Source organism: Cricetulus griseus, chromosome 2, assembly GCF_003668045.3.
Source record: "Cricetulus griseus strain 17A/GY chromosome 2, alternate assembly CriGri-PICRH-1.0, whole genome shotgun sequence".
NCBI classification, from domain to species: Eukaryota; Metazoa; Chordata; class Mammalia; order Rodentia; family Cricetidae; genus Cricetulus; species Cricetulus griseus.
The window spans coordinates 308843056-308868102 of record NC_048595.1 but is presented as its reverse complement, the minus strand read 5'-3'; the positions used below and the strand labels follow the sequence as shown (position 1 = coordinate 308868102).

The window sequence follows — 25047 nt, the reverse complement described above, 5'->3', positions numbered from 1 at the left end:
CACCACAGTGACACACTTTCTCTACCAAGGCCATATCCACTCCAACAAAGCCACAACTCATAGTGCTACTCTCTGAGATTATGGGGGCCAATTACATTCATACTACCACAATGACCCAGGTTCTCTTCCTAGTACCACCCATAACCTCTTCTGACTTCTCTGAGCATCAGGCAAAAACATAGTACATACTCAAATATATAAGAAAAACATTCACACACATAAAGTAAATCTAAAAATTAAGTAGAATGTGTAATTATAACATTATAAAATTATAACTTAATTTTCTTTAAAATAAGATGCATGAATTGAAAGGGAAAACTTGGGTGGTGCCTCTTAAAAATATCTATGCCGAAGAGGAAGCAGAAGATTGCAAGAGCCAGAAGTGGTGGATGGCTTCAAAGAAGTAGCATTTTACAGATGCAAAAGGGCTGGTATGCATATGAATTTATAGAGACTGAGACAGTATGTACATGTCCTACACAAGTTCAAATCAAACAATATCTCAACAAGGAAAATGGCATGTGCAGACAAGGTCCTACCCTTTGCCAAGAAATATTTTGCAATTGACCCCTGCTAAGAGATGGAAAATCAGTTTTCTTCAGTAGAGTATCACTGATTATATAAGCCATACTCCAGTGCATACCTCCTGCTCAGGAGTAGTTGGCCATCATAGTCCATCTCCATGGTGTTTATGTTTTGGTCTCTTTTGTTTTTGGGGTGGGCTTTGTTTTGTTTTTAGTATATACATAAATATTTTATATACATATGTACATGTATATACTTTTAATTTATTTTATTTTAATTAGAAAGAAAATTATTTTACATGTCAATCCCAGGTCCCTCGCCTTCCCCTCCTTCCTTGCCCTCCCCCCAACTATCACCCTACCTGTCCCATACCCTATCTGCTCCCCAGGGAGGGTAATGTCTTCCATGGGGGTCTTCAAAGTCTGTCATATATACTTTTTAAAGAGAGAGAAAGAATATGAACTTGGGTAGGTAGGGAGAAGTAAGGAACTTGGAAGAGAGGAGTTTGGAAAAAGAAAGAATATGACAAGATATATCGTAGCTGACTTTATGCAGCTGAGCTACACATTCACTCATACGTATTAATTATTCCCAATAACATTCAGGTACTGCCTGATATTTATTATGATGTAATTTTCAGGAATGATTGAGGAAGAACAAAGGTATACATGTTGGTTGAATTCTTTCCTTTCTTCCCTCCAAACCCTCCCATGAATCCCTCCTTTCACTCTTTCCAATCCATGTCCTCTTTTTCATCAATTCTTATTATGTGCACGCACTCGTGCACACGCACACGCACACTCGCACACACACACACACACACATACACACACACACACACACACACACACACACACACATGTCTATACACATATACCCATATCTATTTCTAAATATACCCTGCTAAGTCTGTATAATGTTGCTTGTATGTGTAAGCTCTCATATTGAACTACAAACCCTCTCAAACAAGAAGGAAATTTTGTATTATACTGGAAACCTAGTTAACTGGTCAGTACCAGAGAAGTCGTGGATATTGGAGGAGAGCATACAACCTCTACTCTACTTAACAGGCAGAATCCCTCACAACCATCTAAACATTTGATACTCAGTTTTCATCCTGTACGCTGACTAGTAAATCATCACTTCTGGCTATAATGTGGGAAGTGTAGGAACCTATCACAGTGGCCTGCAGAATAGGGATATCTTCATCCTATCACACTTATCTGTGCATTGAGTGCCAGGTGTGAAACCGCTGGGTTATAGCTTGTTTACACATTTGTTCACATTCTATTTTATTATAATTGATTATGTTCTGAAGTATCGTTTCTGTGAACACTTTTAAAGTCCAGTCTTCTTTTTGAAGAATCTTTGCATTATTTCTATCTGTAAGTTAGTCTGACTGATCACTCTCTCTGTCACTCTATCTCTCTCCTACTCTCCCTGGCCTCTGGTAACCACCAAACTTCTCCCAACTCTCATGAATCTGCTTTAGGTTGCAGGAGACTGAAATCAGATCACTTTCCATTTTAAAGAGAATGTTGGACACTCTAATGTGTCATCATTTTAAGACTAGAGTATCTTTTGAGCCTGCTAATTTTTAATCATTTTGTAACTTAAAAATATGTGCCTTACCTTTTAACTGAAACTTACCTTTTCCTTCATAGTGTTGAATATATTTCTGTGTTCTTCATGTCTATATATAGTTGAAATATCATCTACTGCCAACATTTATGCTATGTTTGATCATATTCATGATATTTGTATCTTCATTACACAAAGGTAGCAAATTACTCAGCTTCAACATGTTCAGGGGAGAAAATAATGTTTTCTTTTTAGCTACTCTTCTTTATCTCAGCACATTTTAGGAATGGGTAAAATTATCTACATAGAATCTGTTAGAAACAGATAAGTTAAAACCTGTAATAACTTTGGAAAGTAAAATATGTTTGTTTGGACATATGTTTACAGGTCTCTCTGCCAGCAAAATTATATCAGAAGCATTAATTCTAAAGAAATTACCACTATAATTAAGTGTTTACTTGGCAATCCAACTAAGATCTGGACATAAATTCAGAGCCTGTGGAGTTCTGTCATTGTTTTTGTTAGTATTGTAAATCAACACTAATAAAAGCCCTGACTCTATTGACTCTCAAGCAACATGTGAGTTCATCATCATAATAAGCTAACTCAGCAACATACCTCCTCTAAAGCAGAACTTATGGGCTATGGATGCATCTGTTTCCCTCACTTTCTTTAAAATGACTGTCCAGCCAGGTATTGTGGTATATAACAATAAGTCTTTCTGCCAAGCTGCCCGAGCCCTGTAACTTCAGTCCCATGACTGGGAAGGCAGAGGCAGACAGATCTCTGTAAATTTGAGGCCAAACTGGTTCTACATAGCAAATTCAAGGATAACCATGGCTAAGTAGAGATAACCTGTCTTAAAAATAAGTAAATATTTAACAATCCAATTAAGGATTTGGGTGAGATGTTTTCTGTAGTTCTTGACTTATTTTCAGTGAATCAGCTGCTGTTTATGGCATAGTACTGGACCTTCACAGTACTCAAAACTTTCTACATCCTCTCATTTAAAGGTCTGTATAGTGTTCAAGCTTCCCCTTTGATTGTGCAACAGAACTTTTTTTTTTCTGATACACTTAAATGAGACATGAGGGCCTGTTATATACCAGGAGGACACATTAAAGACTCAAATCTTTTGGATATTATTGTTTTAAGCCCCCAGTCACCCCCCCTTTTTTATAGAAACATGGATTTTGGTAGAACAGTTTGTGTATTGGTTAACAAGCAGGTATTCCTAGTGCCATTAAGCCTTTTGGGACAAGATTGATAGTAAACAGAGAAACATAAAACAAGTGTGTTCCCCTTGTTGCCTCTACCTCACAAGTACAGGTCACCCTGAGGCTTTCAGACTTTAGCCACTTTAAGTTCATCCTCAAGCCTGTAATTTTCTGTAACTAACAAATTGCCACACTGTCATAATCACTGTTCTAAGTTAAGTTGCTTCATGTCATCCCTTTAGTACATGTCTTATGCACTGTTGAGACTGTGTTTGCCTCAGATAGGCAGAGGCTACTTTAACCAGATTATTCAGTAGACACAATCGAGTTAAACTATTGCACACCGACCACCTGCTTCATATCAGCAAGTGTGCGTAAAGGTTTGAGAGAATAGTTTTGCAATATTTTCATTGTGATACATATGCCATTGTTGAGGAAGCAATTTAATATTTAATATAAATTACATATATAATCTGATTGCATTGCATTTTATTTTAGCCGCTGTTTGTAAAGAAGATTCCTTATTTTCAAGTCCTGATGTCACTGACATTGCACCCAGTAGGAAGAGAAGACATCATATGCAGAAGAATCTTGGGACAGAACCCAAAATGGCTCCGCAGGAGCAGCAGCTGCAGGGGAAGGAAAGGTGAGTGCTATGTCTGATGTGAACCGGATCCTTGTATAAGGCAATTAAAATGTTAGAGCTTAAAGGTATGATATGGGGTGTTCTAAAGTGACGCAGAAAATATACTTTTCTGGTATTTGCTTAATTCTTATTAATATTTAAGGCAGACATACCAAAATATAAGCAGTTTTCTTTGTGTTTTTCCACAGTTTAATTAGAAATGGCATGTAGGATACTAAAAATATTAGAATGAATCTTGTGTTCAGTAAAGCATTTCAATCTAATTTATTGCTTAAACGACATGCAGATCACATTTGAACTAGCCACTCTGCAGGGTTATGGTTTTTTTTTCTCTCCTTCTAGCAAAATCCCTCTTTCTATTGATCTGTTTACTTATATCAAGAATTGGAGTTACATGCTTTATTTTACTCTTGATTTCAAACTTGAATTTATATTCTAATTTAATTGTAATGAATTTAAAGTAAAATTATAACAAAACAATGGACATTTTTCAAGACAAGATTTCTCTATGGCTTTGGAGGCTGTCCTGGAACTAGCTCTTGTAGACCAGGCTCGTCTCGAACTCACAGAGATCCACCTGCCTCTGCCTCCCAAGTGCTTGGATTAAAGGCATGCACCACCAATGCCCAGCTTGTTTGCTTTTCTTATAAGTCATGGTTGTCTTAGCAGATGGTATTGTTAGATCTCTGCAAAATGTGGGAAGTGGATACCTGAGGCTTTCCAGGCTCTTCCTTGGGGCTCCATGTGTTCCTCCTTCTTCAAGTTCATACCTGTGTGAGGCTGGGTTTTCTTTACATCCTCATTAAAATAATGTATTGTGGGTGATAAAATTCATAAGCAAATGAAAACTGAACTGCTTTCAGTTAAGCCAGGCACCAAACAGATTCATAAATGCATAAAACAATGTTGTCACAAACTGTTTGTTTCTTTGTTCAGAAAATGGGTTATTGTTTCATAAAAAAGTCTGTTATTCCTGTTAATGATAAAATAGTCCATGAATTTGAAAGAGAGTGGGGAGGGGTCCATGGATAGGTTTGGAGGAAGGAGAAGGAAGGGAGAAATGTTATAATGATATTGATGTCAAAGATTAAAAAAGCTTCATATGTGTATGTTATTCATGTTATCAGCATGATTTGTGTAATATTGAAATAATTAATGAATATGTTAGTGTTAATTTTCAAGATGTAGTCTGTAGTACACATTAGCAAGAATGTGAATCTAGCACTCTTGAGATGTTCAAAGTGTTTGAAAGTGTTTTAGTGATCCTGATACAAAAATGTTTTAGAGTTCTGTAAATAATGAGAATATGAAGGGAGGCATAAGCCCTGTCTCCAGAGTCTGGGAAGATTACAGCAGGATTTTTTAAAGTTTCTAGCATAAATAAGTATGACATAGTATGTAACAGCTCTCCTAGTCTATAATCCTGACAGTCTTATGGCTGGAGATTGTGGTTTATGCAAGTTCAAGGCCAGCCTTGTTATATAGTTAGTTCAAGGCCAACTAGCTATAAAGTGAGATCCTTTCCCCAAAACATACAGATAAAAATGTGATTAATTCAAATTTTTATTATTTGTTTCTACAAATGGCTTGATCTATTTGTCTGTTGCACAGGATCCATTGTGTATAGTATGTGTGTCCAGACAACATATCTACAAAAAACTCCTCCTCTTTTATATTTCTCCTGAGTTTAGTCTTCACCTCTTAATCATTGGAAAGAGGTTGTATAATTCAAGGCATTTTACTTCTTTACAGAGTGAAAAAGAGTCATTCCTAAAATATAGTAGGGTTTTCATATTATTCTTACAGATAGTTATTTCAAGAATAAATTACCAGCAATCCAAAAAACTTGAGAGAATTCTTCCATTCATTTCACTAGTCAGTAAAATGTAACTCATGGGTGTCAGTTATGATGGGAAATCTTAAGAATCCAGGAGGGTCAAAAACAGAACCAGTTAACCAATATCTCTTACTGTCTTTGGTCTGATTTGTCTGATGAAAATCTTAGGCTGTAAGGAAGGAAATGTATTGGATGATGTGGTAGAATAGCATTTTTACCTTTCTAGTGCATTTGTGTAAAGTTTTAAGTTTACTATCACTCCCTATGTACCCGTTGTTGCAAAAACAAGCTTGTGATATATGCATGGTAGACAGGTGAAAAAAATCTTTGCTCTAAATCATGACTATTTTCATAAACCTTTAAATTAAAGTAATGTGCTTTCATTTCTAAAAAGTCCACATTATAATTTGAAATGATTCTGTTAGTTTTCCCATATATTTTCATCATTTTAAAAGTTGTCATAAACCATATCATCTTTTTTTTAGTTTTATGCCAATCCTTGTAGCACCATCTGTCAAGGCTATCCATATGTAGAGGTGAAAAGCATATATAAGAATTGTTAAGATTAAAGGCAGCTTGCTTTAGCATGTCAATCAGAGGTTGAGTCTCACACACCCTGCTTTATAATTCCTCTTTCATCATCCAACTGAAGTAAGCTATTAATGTATAAATTTGAGGGTTTTTTTTGTACTTTAGAATGTCTTTTTCATTTTAAATATACTAGGCTAAAATTTTAGAGTGCACACAAAATTTAAATACTTGTTCTACATTTCCATTTATTTGAGAAAAAGAAGCTTCCTGCAAAAATAAAAAAAAAAAAAAAATAGCCAGGTGTTGGTGGCGCACGCCTTTAATCCCAGCACTCGGGAGGGAGACGCAGGCGGATCTCTGTGAGTTGGAGGCCAGCCTGGTCTCCAGAACGGGTGCTAGGATAGGCTCCAAAGCTACTCAGAGAAACACTGTCTCGAAAAACAAAAACAAAAACAACAACAACAAAAAAACCTACATTCTTAGCAGGAAATGAAACAAAAAGCAACAATAACAATAAAAAATGGAATAAGATGTGACCAAGGGAGTAGGGGAGAGTGGAGGGTGGTAAGGGTAAGATGGCTAAATATTCATGACTACCCTATTAAAAAAAACAAAACAAAACTTCTGTCTTATACTGCTTCTGAAACAATTTTTTTCTAACAAATTCTCATTAGAAATGTAACATTATTGGTTTAACACCATCAAAGCTTCCCAAGCAAATGGACTCTTAATATTTTAAAGCATTTCACTGATGATACAGCATTAATGGGTCACTATATTTTATATACTTGTTTATATGATTTTTCCTTCAGCTAATTGGACTGAAGAAGGTATAATATTTTTGTAAAGTTTACTAAAATATATAAAATGTTTCCTTTGGTTTATTTATAAGTTTATTCAGTAGAAATATCTCCTACAGTGAAATACAGTTCTGTTTTTGGTGAGTACTTATGTAACATGCCCAAAGTTCTGGGTTCAATCCTCTGCACTTTGGTCTGGTGATATACCCATGTAATCACAACCCTTGGGAGATGGAAGCAAGAGAATCACAAATTCAAGGTCAACTTCATTGTTGACTCCATAGTGAGCTCAATGCCTGTCTGTCCTAAATGTCATTGTCTCAAAGACATGGGGAAAAAGAGAAAAAGAGTATTAGTTGAAACCCATTTGGAATTTAAATATTTAGGTCCATCCCTTGCAAGATTATTTCCTGTGTCTCCCATGATGGCCTCATAGCCTCAATGTCTAGCAATCATTATATGTTGGCTACCTAACTGTACACTGACTAAGGAAATGCACAGTGATTATTATTGGGGTTTTTTTTGTATGACTTCCCATACATTGCTCTGCAAAGTAATAGCCTTCCTTTATTTCATATAACTTAGTCTTTATGACAGATACAAATGGATATTTTTCCTTGATTTGAAGGTCTTCAGGATGTATCAGAACCATCATTTGCTCTATAACCTTAAGGGAAATGAGGAGTAAAACAGTGGAGTGGTATGGGAATAGCAGGTGTTCAATCCCAGTATAGGCTGGGAGGCCATGCTCAGAGCTGTGCATGTGTCAGGAGAGAGCAAGGCAGATGCTGCTGCTGGGTGCTGCTGTGAGGCCAACCATGGTGGGCATGTAGCCTTGTTCGGAACTATGTCTTTTCTCCCATTTAAGAGCATCTATGCCTTTAATATTATAGAACAACTTTCTCTTCTGTTTTTTTCTGCCTGTTGACACTGCTTTGTAACTCTTGTTAAGACAAATCAAATTATTCTCCCCATCCCACCTCCATACCCTTGGGACCTAGCATTGCAGTGCATGACAAGGCCCTTCTAGTTCTTCCCCATTTTCCATTTCGGGCCTTTCTTATATCCTATCTTCATACTTTGTGACTGGGCAGACCTGCAGAACCGCACACCAAGGACCCAAAGCTGCCACAGTAGTCTGAGTTTCTGGTAGGGAATCTTTATGTTCCTTCCTGTTCTGGATTCCAGTATTAAATTTTAGTCCTGCTGCAGCATCCCTGCAGGAGCTGCTGCTCCTCCACCACCTCCATTTCCTAGGAATTTGGGTCTCTTGGTACAGACCCTGGGACTTCTAGTTTTTCTATACAACCCTTTCTGAATTTTCTTCTAGTCTGGCTTCATCCCTTTACTGTTTCTTCATATCTGGATGGTAAATCCCTATTTCTGAAGACATAACTTACTTATGTCATCCAACATGGAGGAATCAAGCTTTTTGCCAACTAAAGGCTTCATTTATCCTTACTTAAACTTCATGATTATGGAAGGTACTTTGCATTCCTACGAGAGGAGAAAATTAGTCATAAATATTTCCCACCTATAATCCCAGTGATGAGCAGTGGTGACTTACCTGTATGTCATATATACTATTGCAAGAGAGATGGAAATATCATAGTAACCCACCATTTTTAAATGTTGGGTATAAGGCTTGCTCCATGAAATGGAACTCATACCTGACACTGCTTAAATGCCCAAGAACCTGAGACTAGATATGTCATGGACCCTTGTGGAAAAAAAATTAGTATTATTATTCCACTAAATGAACATAGCAACAAAATGACTCCTAGTGACACATTGCTATACCACTAGATCAGGTCATCAGTCAGCTTTTTATCACAGAAGGTTATTCTTGCAACAGAGGGTAATTAATACAGACAAAATGCAGAGAGTGGGAGACTCTACAGCACTGATCTCTAAAGGGGATGTCTTTATCAAACCCTTCCCCTCAAGACTCAGGTATCTATACAGAAGAGGAGGCTTTCAGGAAGACTGTAAGATCCAGATATGATAGATGTTGTAAGACCGAGATGTGATAGGTGAGTCCAAGGAAACAGTGTCTTGCAGACACAACCAGAACGACACACATATGAACTCAGAGAAACTGACAACATGCACAAGACCTGCACAGGTTAAAAGCAGACAAAAATCTAGGCACTGAGGGGGGAAGTTGACACAATGCCCACCTCTAAGAAGCTATTTGCAGTTGGCACCTTCTGGGAAAGGAAAAATCTGGGCAGGCTCCATGCCCAGGACAACATGGACAATGAGAAACAGACCCCTTTTTCATTTTTGTACTCTTTGTCTTATTTTTATCATTTTTATCTCATTACATTTTATTTTAGCTTGTTTTGACTTTCATTTTCTTTTTTTCACAATATTTTTATTTAAATTACAGACAAGATTGTTTTACAAGTCAATCTCAGTTCCCTCTGCCTCCCCTCTTCCCCTACACCCAATAACACCCTACCTTTCTGCTCCCCAAGGTGGGTGAGGCCTTCCATGGAGGGTTCATCAGAGTCTATCATATCCTTTGGGATAGGGCCTAGGCCCTCCCCTGTGTGTCAAGAATGAGGGAGTATCCCTTTATGTAAAATGGGCTATCAAAGTCCATTCCTATCCTAAGGTTAAGTACTGATCTACTACAAGAGCCCCCATAGATTTCCAAGGCCTACTCACTGACACCCACATTCATGGGTTCTGGATCAGATCCATGCTGGTTTCTCCATGCTGGTGATCAAGACATTCCCCTTTTTCAGGTTAGCTGTTTCTGTGGGTTTCACAAGACTGGTCTTGACTCCGTTTCTCATCACTCCTCCTTCTCTGCAACTGGATGCCAGTTCAGTTCAGTGTTTAGCTGTGAGTATCTGCTTCTACTTTGATCAGCTGATGGATAAAGGCTCTGGGATATCATATAAGGTAGTAATCAATCTCATAATCAGGGGAGGGCATTTAAGGTAGCTTCTCCTCTATTGCTTAGATTGTTAGTTGGTGTCATCCTTGTATACCTCTGGACATTTCCCTAGTGCCTGATTTCTCTTTAAACCTATAATGGCTTCTTCTCTTATGGTATCTCTTATTATGGTCTCCTCTCTTCTTCCACATACACAACCTTCCTGCTCCCTTATGACCTCCTCATCTGTCCACTGTTAAAATAAATCTTTCCACCAAAAGCCGCCGAGAGCCGAGAGCCCCACTGCCACATCTTTACACCAGCCGCCCGTCCGAGTTAGACCCAAATGAATACACAGAAATTTGTATTAGGTTCAAAACTGCTTGGCCAATGACTAGGATTCCTCATCTGTTAGCTCAGTCTTAATTATCATAAATCTATATATTTTATAAGACTTATTGGACGCTGATCCTCCTTGCCAGTGGTTCACATTGTGCTGCTGGAGGAGCAAGGGGAAAAAGGGACACTTCCTGTTTCTCCTTTGCTTAAATATGAGTCTCTTTGCTGTGCCACTTCCTGCCTGGATCACCACTTCTCTACTACATTTCCCAGAATCCTCTTTGACTCCTAGTCCCGTCTAACTTGCTGTCTCATTGGCCAAACATTATTTTATTTAACAATCAATAAGATAAACATACAGTACATTCCCCATCAGTCCACTTTTCCCCTTCTCTTTCTGCTAGCTCTCTCTCCCCTGTCCCCATGCTCCCAATTTGCTCAGGAGATCTTGTCCCTTTCCCCTGCTCTGGGGGACCATGTATGTCTCTCTTAAAGTCCTCCTTGTTTCCTAGCTTCTCTGGTGGTGTGGATTGTAGGCTGGTAATCCTTTGCTCTATATGTAAAATCCATATATGAGTGAGTGCATACCATGTTTGTCCTTTTGTGATTGGGTTACCTCGATCAGAATGGTTTCGTCTAGTTCCATCCATTTTGCAAAATTGAATCAAGAACAGATAAGCAACTAAAACAGACATATAACCACTAAGGAAATAGAAGCAGTCATCAAAAGGCTCCAAACCAAAAATGCCCAGGGACAGATGACTTCCATGCAGAATTCTATCATGAATTCAAAAAAGAACTAATAACAATACTACTCAAATTGTTCCACACAATAGAAACAGAAGATTCATTGCCAAATTCTTTTACGAGGCTACAATTCACCTTGGTAACCAAGCCACACAAAGGCACAACTACGAAAGAGAACTGCAGACCAATATCCCTCATGAATATTGATGCAATACTACTCAATAAAATACTGGCAAACCGAATCCAACAGCATATCAGGAAATTCATCCCCCATGATCAAGTAAGCTTCAACCCAGTTATGCATGTTTGATTCAACATATGCAAATCTATCAGTGTAATCCACCATAGAAAAAAAAATGAAAAAGAAAAATCACATGATCATCTCTCTGGATGATGAAAAAGCCTTTGACAAAATCCAACATCCCTTCAAGATAAAAGTCCTGGAGAGATCAGTTAAAACAGGAACATACCTGAACATAATAAAAACAATATACAGTAAACCAACAGCCAACATCAAAATAAATAGAGAGAAACTCAACACGATTTCTCTAAAATCAGTAACAAGACAAGACTGTATGCTTTCTCCATATCTTTTCAATATTGTACTTGAAGTTCTAGCTAGAGGAATAAGACAAAAAAAAAAAAAAAACCCACCATCAAGGGCATACAAATTGGAAAGGTAGAAGTCAAACTTTCACAGTTTGCAGATGATATGATAGATTACATAAGTGACCCGGAAAAACTCTCCTATCGAGCTCCGACAGCTGATAAACACCTTCAGCAAAGTGGCAGGATACAAGATTAACTCAAAAAAATCAGCAGCCCTATTATATACAGACAATAGGAGGGCTTAGAAAGAAATCAGAGAAACATCAAACAACATAAAATATCTTGGGGTAACACCAACCAAACAAGTGAAAGACCTGTACAGTAAGAACATTGAGTCTTGATAGAAATAAACTAAAGAAGATACAAGAAAATGGAAAGATCTCCCATGCTAGTTGATAGGTAGGCGAAACATACTAAAAATGGAATATTGCCAAAAAGCAATTTACATATTCAATCCAATGCCCATCAAAACACTGGCACATTTCTTCACAGACCTTGAAAGAACAATACTTAACTTTATATGGAGAAACAAAAGACGTAGGATAACTAAAACAAAACTGTACAATAAAGGAGTTTCCAGATGCATCACCATTCCTGACTTCAAGCTCTATTATAGAGCTACAGGCCTGAAAACAGCTTGGTATTGGCACAAAAATAGACAGACCGATGGAATAGATTGAAAACCCTGATATTAACCCACATATCTACGAATACCTGATTTTTTGACAAAGAAGCTAAAGATATACAATGGAATAAAGAAAGCTTCTTCAGCAAATGTTGCAAACTGGATGCTGACCTGTAGAAGACTGCAGATAGATCCATGTCTATCGCCATGCACAAAACTTAAATTCAAGTGGATCAAAGACCACAACATAAATCCAGCCACACTGAACCTGTTGGAAGAGAAAATAGGATGTACCCTTGAAAGAATTGGTACAGGAGACAGCTTCCTGAACATTACACCAGTAGCACAGACACTGAGATCGACAATTGATAAATGGGACCTCCTGAAACTGAGAAGCTTCTATAAGGAAAAGGGCACAGTCAGCAAGACAAAATGGCAGCCCAAAGACTGAGAAAAGATATTCTCCAACCCCACATCTGACAGAGAGCTGATCTCCAAAATATACAAAGAACTCAAGAAGCTAGTCTCCAAAACACCAAACAATCCAATTAAAAAGTGGGGTACAGAACTACATAGACAATTCTCAATAGAGGAATCTAAAATGGCTGAAAGATACATAAGAAAGTGTTCAACATCCTTAGCTATCAGGGAAATGCAAATCAAAACAACTCTGAGATACCATCTTACTCCTGTCAGAATGGCCAAAATCAAAAACACCAATGACAGTTTATGCTAGAGAGGATGTGGAGAAAGGGGAACACTCCTCCATTGCTGGTGGGCATGCCAAATTGTACAGCCACTCTGGAAATCAGTTGGCGACTCCTCAAGAAAAATGGGAATGAGTCTACCAAAAGATCCAGCAATTCCACTCCTAGGCATATACCCAAAAGAAGCACATTCTTACAAGGACCTCTGTTCAATGATGTTCATAGCAGCACTATTTGTAATAGCCAGAAACTGGAAGCAGCCTAGATGCCCCTCAACTGAAGAATGGATAGAGAAAATGTGGTACATTTACACAATGGAGTACTACTTAGCAAAAAACAACAACAACAATGGAATCTTGAAATTTGCAGGAAAATGGACGGCACTAGAAGAATCCATTCTGAGCGAGGTAACCCAATCACAAAAAACAAACATGGTATGTACTCACTCATATGCAGATTTTAAACATAGAGTAAAGGATTGCCAGCCTACAATCCACACTGCCAAAGAAGCTAATAAACAAGGAGAACTCTAAGAGAAACATACATATTCCCCTGGAGAAGGGGAAAGGGTCAAGATCTCCTGAGAAAATTGGGAGCACAGGAAGGGGGGAGAGAGCTAGAGAATGAGAAGGGGAGAAGAGGAGGGATGCAGAGGACATGAGGGAGCAGAAAGTTTGAGTCGGGGGAAGAATAGAAGAAAACAAGAAATGAGATACCATAGTAGGAGACATTTTAGGTTTACAGAGAAATCAGGCACTAGGGAAAGGTCTGGAGAGCTACAAAGATGACCCCAACTAACAATCTAAGCAACAGAGGAGAGGCTACCTTAAATGCCCTCCCCTGATAATGAGATTGATGACTGTCTTATATGCCATCCTATAGCCTTCATCCAACAGTTGGTGAAAGTAGAAGCAGACACCCACAACTAATCACTGAACTGAATTGGAATCCAGTCTCAGAGAAGAAAGTGAAAAGCAAAAGAGTCCAGACCAGCCTGGTGAAACCCACAGAAACAGCTGACTTGAACATCTGGGAACTGTTGCTCCCCAGACTGATAGCTGGAATACCAGCATGGGACTGATCCAGACCCCAGGAACATGGGTTTCTCTGAGGAAACATCGGAAATCTACGGGACCTCTTGTAGTAGTTCAGTACTTATCCCTAGCATAGTTGTGGACTTGGGAGCCCATTCCACATAGAGGAATACTCCCTGAGCCAAGACACACAGGGGTGGGCCTAGGCCCTATCCCAAAGGATACAATAGACTCTGATGACACCCTATGGAAGGCCTCACCATCCAGGGGGAGCAGAAAGGATATGTGATAGATAGGGTTTTAGTTGGGGGGGGGGGGGGGAGGGGGGGGGGACTGGGATTGTCATGTAGAACAATCCTGTTTCTAATTCAAGTAAAAAAAAAAAAAGTTGAAAAAGAAGTTGGTTACAGAACTAAATAGAGAATTTTCAATAGAGAAATTCAAAATCTCGCTCCTGTCAGAATGGTAAGATGGTTGTGAGCCACCCTGGGGTCTGGGGACTGATTCTAAGTCTTCTGTAAAAATAACATGTACTCTTAACCACTGACCCATCTCTCCAGTCGTTCATCTTAAAGTCTTAGTGAAACCTTTCTCTATTATTTAGCAGAATATCTATCAAAGAACGTTTACACACAATTTATTTTTAAATTTATAACTTTTGAATTTTTTCACAAAGCTCTATAAAAGCTAATGAAATTATATACAAATCTTTTCTTAGAAGTAAGCAGAAATCTATTCATAGCAATCTGTTGCTGTGTCCTGAAGTCAGCAATGGCTACTCTTACCTAAATTTTTTACAGAAACTGATGAATATGTCCATTATTTAGCTAAACTGAGACAATCTCCCTGTCTTATTAGGATTCTCAGTCAAATATAAAAGAAAACACACATAGTGTAGATGGTATATTTAATTGCTTTTCATGTGTTTCTTCCCTTTTACCATGTAGAAATTCTGTTTTTCCTCCTTTAATTGCTCTCATAAAGCTGTTTTATCCTAAAGAGATTAGGATTACAAATTAACAAATTCTGAATTACTTACTCATGAAGTATTATAAATGAAATTTCTTCTATCAAGATAGTTTTTCTGAGAAAAATGGAAAGGACTCCAAGAGTAGAACCACATCAAGTTGTTAGCAAAGTAGTATTACTGGCAACCATGGTAGTTGCCATAAAAAATTCCATAAAAACTTTTCAAAATTGTAATTAAGAGTCTCCTCTGGCCAAGAGAAGCCTGATATATATGAACCTAGTGCCTCTACGTGAGAGATATGGTGAAAAATTGATGATAATGGTTTTAGCACATACTCATATGACACCATTCATTTTAGAGACATGAGTGAAAGGTTGTACTCCAGCTAGGGTTCTGCCTCCAGATTAGTTTGGAAAACGATGTGAGTCATCACAATTAGCCCATTATACTCCTGTCTTCATAACTTAGACACTTAGATATGAAATTTCTGAGAAATTACACAGTCAGTAGTTTATTTGCCTGTTAGTTTCCAATTGTTCTTAAGCACAGCATTATCAAACAATTCATCTCCATTACACTGTCCAAAATGGAGACACACAGGAAATTGTAACAACCCAAGGGATAGAATTCTTTTTAGTACTGATTTGGGATATAGACTCTAGTGTTTTTAAACATCAGTGATTTTATAAAGTGAAGAAATTCCAAACATAATGATAATGTTAGGCATTAAAATGAAATATAAGAGAACACTCCAGTGTGTCTGTGAGATCTCCTTACATTCTCTGTACAATGCTGCTTAGAACGTTGTTTGCTTGCCACATTGATACCCTTGCTGGAAGTAGCAAGGTCATTTTCTGAGTGATAGGACACATGTGAAAACATTCAGCATCACCTCATTTGCAGTTACAGGACAAATCCATTAAAGCACAAAACCAAAGTATAAACAAATTCTTCCTTAGCCTTTAGAAACTGCTAGAGACACTCTTTGTTTCTACAGGCTACGAATAAAATATGTGTAGGTTGCTGTATTTCAAACAGAATTTCTTGGGAATGTTTTAGTTTTCTGTGTGGTAGATGTCTTCTTAAAAAAAAGAGAGAGAGCTCAATCATATTTTGTGAAATAATAAAAAATCCTATTGAAACTTCACTGATGTTGCTCCTGAAACTGAACCAAAGAGTTTGAGCTATATGTTCTGAGTTATCCTCATTTAAGTATTCCATTAAAGATGCATATAAGCTGTTGTATTTCAGGTGCATAGTGAATGACAAAAGGCTACGCTCTGATGTAAGCCTGTGATTGGTTCTCACCATAGACCTTACTACAGTCTCAGGGCTTCTTCTTCCCCACTGTGTGCCAGACTAACTGGTCTGCAAGCTTGTGGGCATACTTCTGTCTCTGTCTCCCATACATCTGCAGGAGCCCATGGATTACCGACACATGCTTCCACATCTAGATATAAATGTGTTCTGCGGGTCTCAACTCAGGTCAGCACACTGTGTAACAAGCTCTTAACCCACTGCTCCATCAGTGTAAGAGATAATTTTTCCAGATTAAGGGTTTTGTTGCTAAAAACATATGGGAAAATGTTACTATTAATCCATTTGTTCTTAGTGAAATTAGCTTCATTTTATTTGTTTTTTAATTATAGAAGCTGTAAATGGTCATTCCAAAATAATCACAAAATAATCAGAGAGGATGAGAACTGAGTAGCTCACAGTCTCTTGCAATGAAGATGAGCAGCACGAACCCTGTTGCAGCTCTATATCTGCTCTGCTCTTCCTCGTCTATATGTGGTTTGCCAAACTAGGCTCACAGCATTACGACATAACCTATTCTTAAATACAAACACATGTAAAGTTTTTACATTAATAGATTATTTCAACATAATTTGACATTCCACTCTATAATTTTTAAAAATTTCTTTAACCAATCTTCCATTGGAATGTATGTGTTTTTGCGTTTTGGGGAAAAGCATTGTATTTATAATAATATAATATGTAGTGTAATTTTTATAAATTGGTGATTTTCTTAGGTAGAGTCCCAAGAATAGAATTACTAGAATCGCAGGGAAACAAACCTATTAGCCTTGTGTCCTATTTGTCAGAATTCCTTCAAAGGCTTTTAACTATTTTGACTTCATGAGTGTTGTTGGCTTGGTGCTTTTCATAATCTGCTTATTTTGATTATAGAGCAATCATTTTAATAGACAGATATTATCCAATTACTTAAACCTTTTGTGTTTAACCATTAAAGAGCTCATTTGCTAGGCTCCAAAGCTACACAGAGAAACCCTGTCTCGAAAAACCAAAATAAATAAATAAATAAATAAATAAATAAAAAGAGCTCATTTGCATATATTTCTACTTATGTGTGTATATGTGCTTAAGTATGCATGTGCATGTGCGCGCCCGTGTGTGTGTGTGTGTGTGTGTGTGTGTGTGTGTGTGTGTGTGTACTGTGAAAGTGTCTCCAGGTGCTACCCAGGCTGAATTTGATCTTCCTGAGTCACTTACCCCATATTTCAGGTATGTGATTCCATTTTGCTTTCTCAGATACTTAATGGAATTTTATCATTTATCATTACCTACCTATTCATAACTTCAGCTTTTTTCAGTAAGCAGTGTTTGTTTACTATTGCTTTAGTGCTCCTCATATCCTAAATATTAATCTTTTTTCTCGAGCTTACCACCTAAATTTTCATTTTTGTAAATGATGTAGAAGTTATTAAATTTATCATTTTCAATGTTTTCATTTCTTACACATAGTAATAAACCCTATATATAGATATAGATAGATAAGTGATTCATATATGTATTAAATTATTTATCTGTATGTATTTGATAAATCAGAAAGCTCAGATCTAGATAAGTTAGATTATTTGCTCTTGAATTTTCTGTTTCTCTTTTAGGATAGACTTATCTTATTCCGAGGACCATATTGGTAGCTACTATTACATGATATGAATTGAGGGAGGTGCCCACATACAAAAAATGACACAGAGACTTATTAATTATGAAAGTTCAGTCATAACTTATGCATGTTCCTAACTACTACCCATAACTGAAATTAACCTATACTTTTTAACTTGAAGTTCTCTGTTAACTTTACTCTGTACAGCCCATCCTGTTCGTCTGCACCTGGCTGGCAACACCCCATTTCTTCCTCACAGCACTCTGTCAGTCCCACCTATGCCTCCTGCTATTGACTAAATAGCTTTTTATTAAACCAATCACAATGAGACATCTTCACAAAGTGTAAAGGAATATTCCACAACAATTATACTGACATATTAATTTTGGTTTGATTCCTGTATGCCAAGTACTATTTTAAACATGTTAATTGAACATCCTTAATATATTTAATTTTCATTGCAACTTTGTTAATCAGGGCTACATTTTCATGGATTTTTGTAAAATAACTGAATAAAGTCGAACTTCAATGTGGTTCAATGGCTTGCTTCAAACTACTGTATAAGCAGGATGGAGCCATAACTGCAAGCTCTGTGAGTTCATATTGGGTTAATTGAACAGCTTTGTGTCTTTAGAACTGGTGACAATAGAAATACTAGCATAACTAAGTTCATTGTTGATGGGGAATGTACTGTGTATGTTTATCTTATTGATTGTAAATAAAGTTCTGTTTGGCCAATGAAACAGCAAGTTAGACAGGACTAGGAGTCAAAGAGGATTCTGGGAAATGTAGTAGAGAAGTGGTGAACCAGGCCAGAAGTGACATAGCAAGGAGACTCATATTTGAGCGAAGAGAAACAGGAAGTGTCCCTCTTTCCCCTTCACCTCCTCCAGTGGCAGGATGTGATCCATCGGCAAAAAGGGACGCCAATAAGGCGTTCAATAAGATAAGTCTTATAAAATATATAGATTTATGATAATTAAGACTGAGCTAACTGATGAGAATCCTAGTCATTGACCAAGCAGCATTTGAACCTGATACAAGTTTCTGTGTATTCATTTGGGCCCTAACTCGGGCGGGCGGCTAGCGTAAATTGCACACATGGCTGTGGGGCTCGGGAGGCTTTTGGCAGAAAGATTTATCATAACACATTGTTTACTTCATTTTTTTAATTTAAATTAGATGCAAGATTGTTTTACATGTCAATCTCGGTTCCCTCTCCCTCCCCTCCTCCCCTGCCCCCCCACCGCCCCTCTATCCCATCCCCTTTCTGTTCCCCAGGGAGGGTGAGGCCTTCCATGGGGGATCTTCAAAGTCTGTCATATCATTTGGGTAAGGGCCTAGGCCCTCCCCTGGGGAACTGAAAGGGGATGGGATAGGGGGTCAGTGGCTAAATCATGTGCCTCTTTTCAAAGAAAGGCATGGGTAATTATGAAATGTTTAGACCTAGAATAATTCCTTTTCTTATAGTTTCTGTGGAAATTAGAATTATCTATACCTCTTTTCTGTTAACTCAGCAAATATTTTCCCTCTCTTTCCTAATGAGTGAAGTATATTATTAGATGAAAGCAACAGGTTTAGAAGGCTGTATTTAAAATTTTGATAAAACTTACTCTACATATATGTACATTATATATGAACATTATATACATTATATATGAACAGAGAGAAAGAAATTTTAAACTTGGGAATATATAATTCAATTGCTATATATTTTCTTAGGTCATCAAAACAAACTTCTTTTATTATACAGCTTTAATTTTATCATAATGTTTATGTTACTTGCAAAACTAAACACTGTGGTAGTTTTTAAACAAGGTAGTTTTTATTAGCTTTCCCATGTGTTTACCTAGCTGTTGAGGCTTTGGCTATCACTTTTCCTGTTCCATGCTTTGATTAATGGCCTGATGGACTTGTTCCAGAGCACACTGACGATGGTCAAGTCACTTTCAGTGATGATTTATTAATTGTGCTTGCAACTCCAAAGTAAGATTTGTCATATATTCTATTACACATTTGCCAATAACATCAGGATTATAATTTTAAATAGTTTGCCTGGGATTTTTTGGTTTTTTACATTTTAAGTGTTTGAGACAGACAAAACATTCATTTATCTTAAATTGTATGCAGTATTAGCCACAATATTGTAGCTTTTCAAAGCATGGTTAGGAGATTACTTTTATAAGTAAATATGATTTAATTTCTATTTTTAATGAGATTTGAAGGTAATACACTTCAATAGAGCTTCAAGGGCATTTAAAATATATTTAATGTTTGTGATTCCCTCTGGGAACAACCACGACTTACATACACCCCCCCCCACGTTAATGAATGAGTTCAAATTGAATTCCACTGACATATTTCTATGTATTTTAAAATAAATATAATAGGGATCTGTGCTCATCTTTTTGAGTTTCAAGTAAAGAATCTTGTTTTATATGATAGGTCTCTATCATTTCAACAACTTTTATACCTATATTCTTAAACAATACGTTAGCTGGAGAAAAACTACTGATTAGCAGTGATGACAAGAAGATTCCGTACTAGAAATCCATGAAGAATTTATATAGAAAATATATAAATGTGAATGTATTTTTGAATGAACAGAAATGGAGAGATACTTAACATTATTGTCTCTTTACAACCTAAGACAGATGAAGTATTGTCTGTTTTGAAAGTAATTCGGTAGACATGAACTTTCCCTAAGTAAATTATCTTGGTTCATTTAGAAATCCACCCAAAAGTACTCACTTTGGCAGCATATGGACTAAAATTGGGCTGATAAAAAGGAAGGTTATCATAGTTGCTTTATAAAGATGATGCACAAATTCATGCAGCAGTCTGTATTTTTACACAAGGAATAAATAATCACAGCATTAACCAAAAGAGAGGGAGAAAACCTTACTGCAACAAGAAAGAAACAGAAATGTTTAGGAATAACTTACATCATTCATGATCTCCATTCAAAATAAAAAGACAAAGACTAACAGTTTGATGCAAAACAGGAATCACTTTCCTATGCATCAAAAACAACAACAAAACAAAACCACACTTCACCAACAAGGACAAACATCACCATAGGGTAAAAGAACGGAGAAAGACATCCCCAAGCATATGGAACCAAGAAAGATGCAGATGGAACTATTATAATATCTGACAAATGGACTTCAAAACAAAACTTGTCAGAAGAGATAGGGAAGGACAATGTAATCTCATCAAAAATCAAGAAGGAAGCTTGTCTCCAAAAACACCAAACAATCCAATTAAAAAGTGGGGTACAGAACTAAATAGACAATTCTCAATAGAGGAATCTAAAATGGCTGAAAGACACATAAGAAAGTGTTCAACATCCTTAGCCATCAGGTAAATGCAAATCAAAACAGCTCTGAGATACCATTTTACCCCTGTCAGAATGGCTAAAATAAAAAATACCAATGACAGTTTATGCTGGAGAGGATGTGGAGAAAGGGAAACACTCCTCCACTGCTGGTGGGAGTGCCAACATGTACAGCCACTTTGGAAATCAGTATGTCTACTCCTCAGGAAGATGGGAATCAGTCTACCACAGATCCAGCAATTCCACTCCTAGATATATACTCAAAGCAGCACATTCCTACAACAAGGACATCTGTTCAAAGATGTCCATAGCGGCACTATTTGTAATAGCCAGAACCCGGAAACAACCTAGATGCCCCACAACTGAAGAGTGGATAGAGAAAATATGGTACATTTACACAATGGAGTACTACTCAGCAAAAAAAAAAATGGAATCTTGAAATTTATAGACAAATGGATGGAACTAGAAGAAATCATTCTGAGCGATGTAACCCAATCTCAAAAACACAAACATGGTATATACTCACTCATTTGAAATAGAGCAAAGCTGCGTATTGTGTGGTGGTGGGGCGGGGTGGGTGAGGGGATTGGAACAGGAAGTGAAAAATGATTAGTTCTATTATAATACCTAAAATAAAAGAAATAATTAGAAAGAATGCAATTAATGAAGAAGAGAGAAGCTACTGGAAGCTGTTAGAAACCAACTGCAATGGAATGAAATGAGATTTAGAACACATGGAGTATTACAAATATTTCAATAAATTTTATCTCTATTCCCTTGAGATAGGATCTCTCACTGAACCCAAACACAGTCTAGCTGCTAGCAAGTCCCAGTTATCTCAGCCCTACAACTTTGGTGACCACATGGACTTTTTCAAAGTGTCTTGAGGATTAGAACTCAGGTCCTTATGCATTAACAGCAAGTTCTCTTACCAACCGAGTAATCTCTCTGGCCCCCACTTGATGTTCCTAAAGTCAGTGACCATAAATAAGAAAGGAACTCCTGACTTGATTGTAGTAATTATGAAGTAATGCATGCAATTCTTTAGCACACTTCCTGGAACATGATTGGCACTCAGTATTATTATTTTTATCATTTATTGTGTTTTTATTTTTGAGACTATTCTGATTACAAGGTTTCTTCCTTTCCTTTCTTCCCTCCCCTATATCCCATCCCTGCTCTCCTTCACATTTATAGCCTCTATTTTTCTTTCTTTTTTTTTTTCTTTTTTGATTTTCTGAGACAGGAAATCTGTGTCGCTTCCGAGCCTATCTTAGCACTTATTCTGTAGACCAGGCTGGCCTTGAATTCACAGAGATCAGCCTGATTCTGCCTCCCTAATGCTAGGATTAAAGGTGTTTGCCACCACTGCCCAGCTATAGATTCTATTTTTCATCAACTTTTACTCATGCATATATGTAGTTTTATATGCACATATGTTCCTAAATATAAACAATTGAGTACATACATTTGTATGAATATTTTCAGAGCTGACTATTTGTCAGTGAATGACCAATTGATGTACACTTCTCTGGGGAAGACCACCTCTCCTGTTCCCACATTTACCCATTGCCTTTAGATTATTGTGTAGGATTCAATCCTCCTGGGTATTTCCCACATCCAGTTTGACATATCCATTGGTTCAGCTCACATTGGGGCAGTCATGTTGGTGAGGCCTTACTGATTGATATAGCTTCTGAAGTTACTAGGAGACACAATCTCACAGAAAAATCCCTGATCCTCTGGCTCTTGGAGTCTTTCCACCTTCTCTTCCTCAGTGTTTCCTGAGCCCCAGATATGGGCATGTTTTGTAGATATATCCACTTGGACTCAGCTCCATAACTCTGCATATTGATTGGTTGTAGTTTTCTGTAGAGGTCGCTATCTGTTTCAAAGAGAAGATTCCTTGATGAGGGGTAAAGGCTACACTTGTCTCTGGGTATAAGTACAAATGTTTATACATTATTGTTAGGGGTTATATTAGTTTAATAAACTAGTGATTGTAGATTCCCCTCCAATAACTATGATGTCTCTAACACTGTATAGTTAGCTGTGTTTCCAGTTCCAAGCATGGTACCCTTTTACTGAGTAGGCCTTATTTCAAGTAGAGAACACTTGGTTACCCCAAGGTATATGTGCCATTACTGCACCTGGAAATTTAGCCTGCCAAGCTGGCTGGTCATTGATAGGGTACACAATGTGATATAAAGGTAATACTGTTGGTTTCTTCCCTTCTTTGAAATATTGCATTGTGCCTTCAAAGATAGTTACCAAGGAGATGACTTTCAGGTCATGTCCACCTCAGAGACCTCTGTGCTGTGTTCATAAAGTTCATGGTGTCTTTAACAAGAGAAACTTATCTTCTACCTCTAAGGGATAACCAAGAATAATAACAATAGGCTGGGAGACCCTTAGCCATGACCACCAGCTCAAAAGGGAGTGTCTCTTGCCTGCTATTGGGGCTTTTGTTGTGTAGTCATTGGCTCTTGGAGTGAGTACAGTAACCCTGATGAGAAAAGTTCATTGAAGCTATTATACATGTTTATATAAGTTTGGGGGGACTATATATTTAATCATATTATTATTATTTTTAGTCTAAGATACTTTGTTCTGATGTTTGTCCCTAATTATGTTACATGTTTTTTCAGGTCTTTCTACACTCTAATATATATCAGTAATATTCAATGCCTTTTCCACTTTATATCATTCTATTATAAATAGTGATATTTTATTAATAAAACACTAGGAAGTCCCATATTTGAAACAGGATTCTTTGGAGAAGATAATTTTTCTAATACAAAATTTGTTTAGCAAATATTTGAAAACCTAATACTCATGGATAGAATGGTGAATTAGCTACTTTCCTTGTTGCTGTCACAAAATAAAACGATATAAAGAAGGAAACAGTTTTATTTATGGTAACAGTTTGAGAGATGCAATATTTCTTGAAGAAGGCATGGTGGTGTGAGCATCAGATAGCTGCTCACATTGCTTCCTCAGGCAGATAGCAAAGGAGAAATGAATGCTGGTGAATCTGGCTTTCTCCATTTCCTTTCTATTTATTTGTCCCATACTACAGCAAATGGGGTAATGGCATTCACTTTTAGGGTATGTCTTGTCTCCTCACTTGTATATTTCTAGAAACAACCTCAACTGATAATTAAGATTACCACCCATAAGCTCAACCCTCGTTAAACACAGCACTTTAAATCATAATATTTTACTTCTGGCCTCTGAAGTCCTGTGTATTCAAAATGCATTTAATGCAACTTCAAAAGTCTCTGTAGTCTAAATAATCTCAATACTGTTCAAACGCCCATAGTTTTCTGAAACTCGGGCAGTCTTTTACCATGAGCCCCCTAGAAAGCCAAAAATTAAGTTCTACCATTCAAGGACACAGATTAGGCATTCTTAGTCCTAATGGAAAGGATAAGAATAATAGCAAGGAGAAATACAACCACAGCAAGAACTGCAGCAAGGCAAACACTAAACATTGAAGATCTATGTCCAGCACCTAGGATTATGATTGGTATTATGTGTCATATTGAGCTTTGGTTGCCCCATCTCTCTAGCTCTAGTGCCTGTAACCTCTCTTGGGCCAGATACACTCCATGCCTGCAGCTTCCCTTGGCAGGTATATCATATCTCATTGTCCCAGTAACCCAAAATCCTGGGTTCTCCATCAGAAATTACAGTGACCTTCAGAGACTCACACCAAGGTGTTTCAGAGCCCATGTAAAGGAA

The 25047-nt window shown here is 37.3% G+C and overlaps 1 protein-coding gene across 4 annotated transcripts in view; it reads left to right on the top strand.

Moving 5' to 3' along the window:
- The window catches only part of LOC100768249 (DNA repair protein XRCC4), a 214286-nt gene that overhangs the window by 123560 nt on the left and 65679 nt on the right, over positions 1-25047 (top strand). For 3 of the 4 annotated variants that reach the window (XM_027401768.2, XM_027401767.2, XM_035440487.1), the window contains exon 7: positions 3822-3969. In XM_027401768.2, coding sequence (XP_027257569.1) covers positions 3822-3969 — 148 coding nt within the window. Of the gene's footprint in view, positions 1-3821; positions 3970-25047 lie in introns of those variants that run through there. The other variant, XM_035440488.1, reaches the window with a different exon arrangement.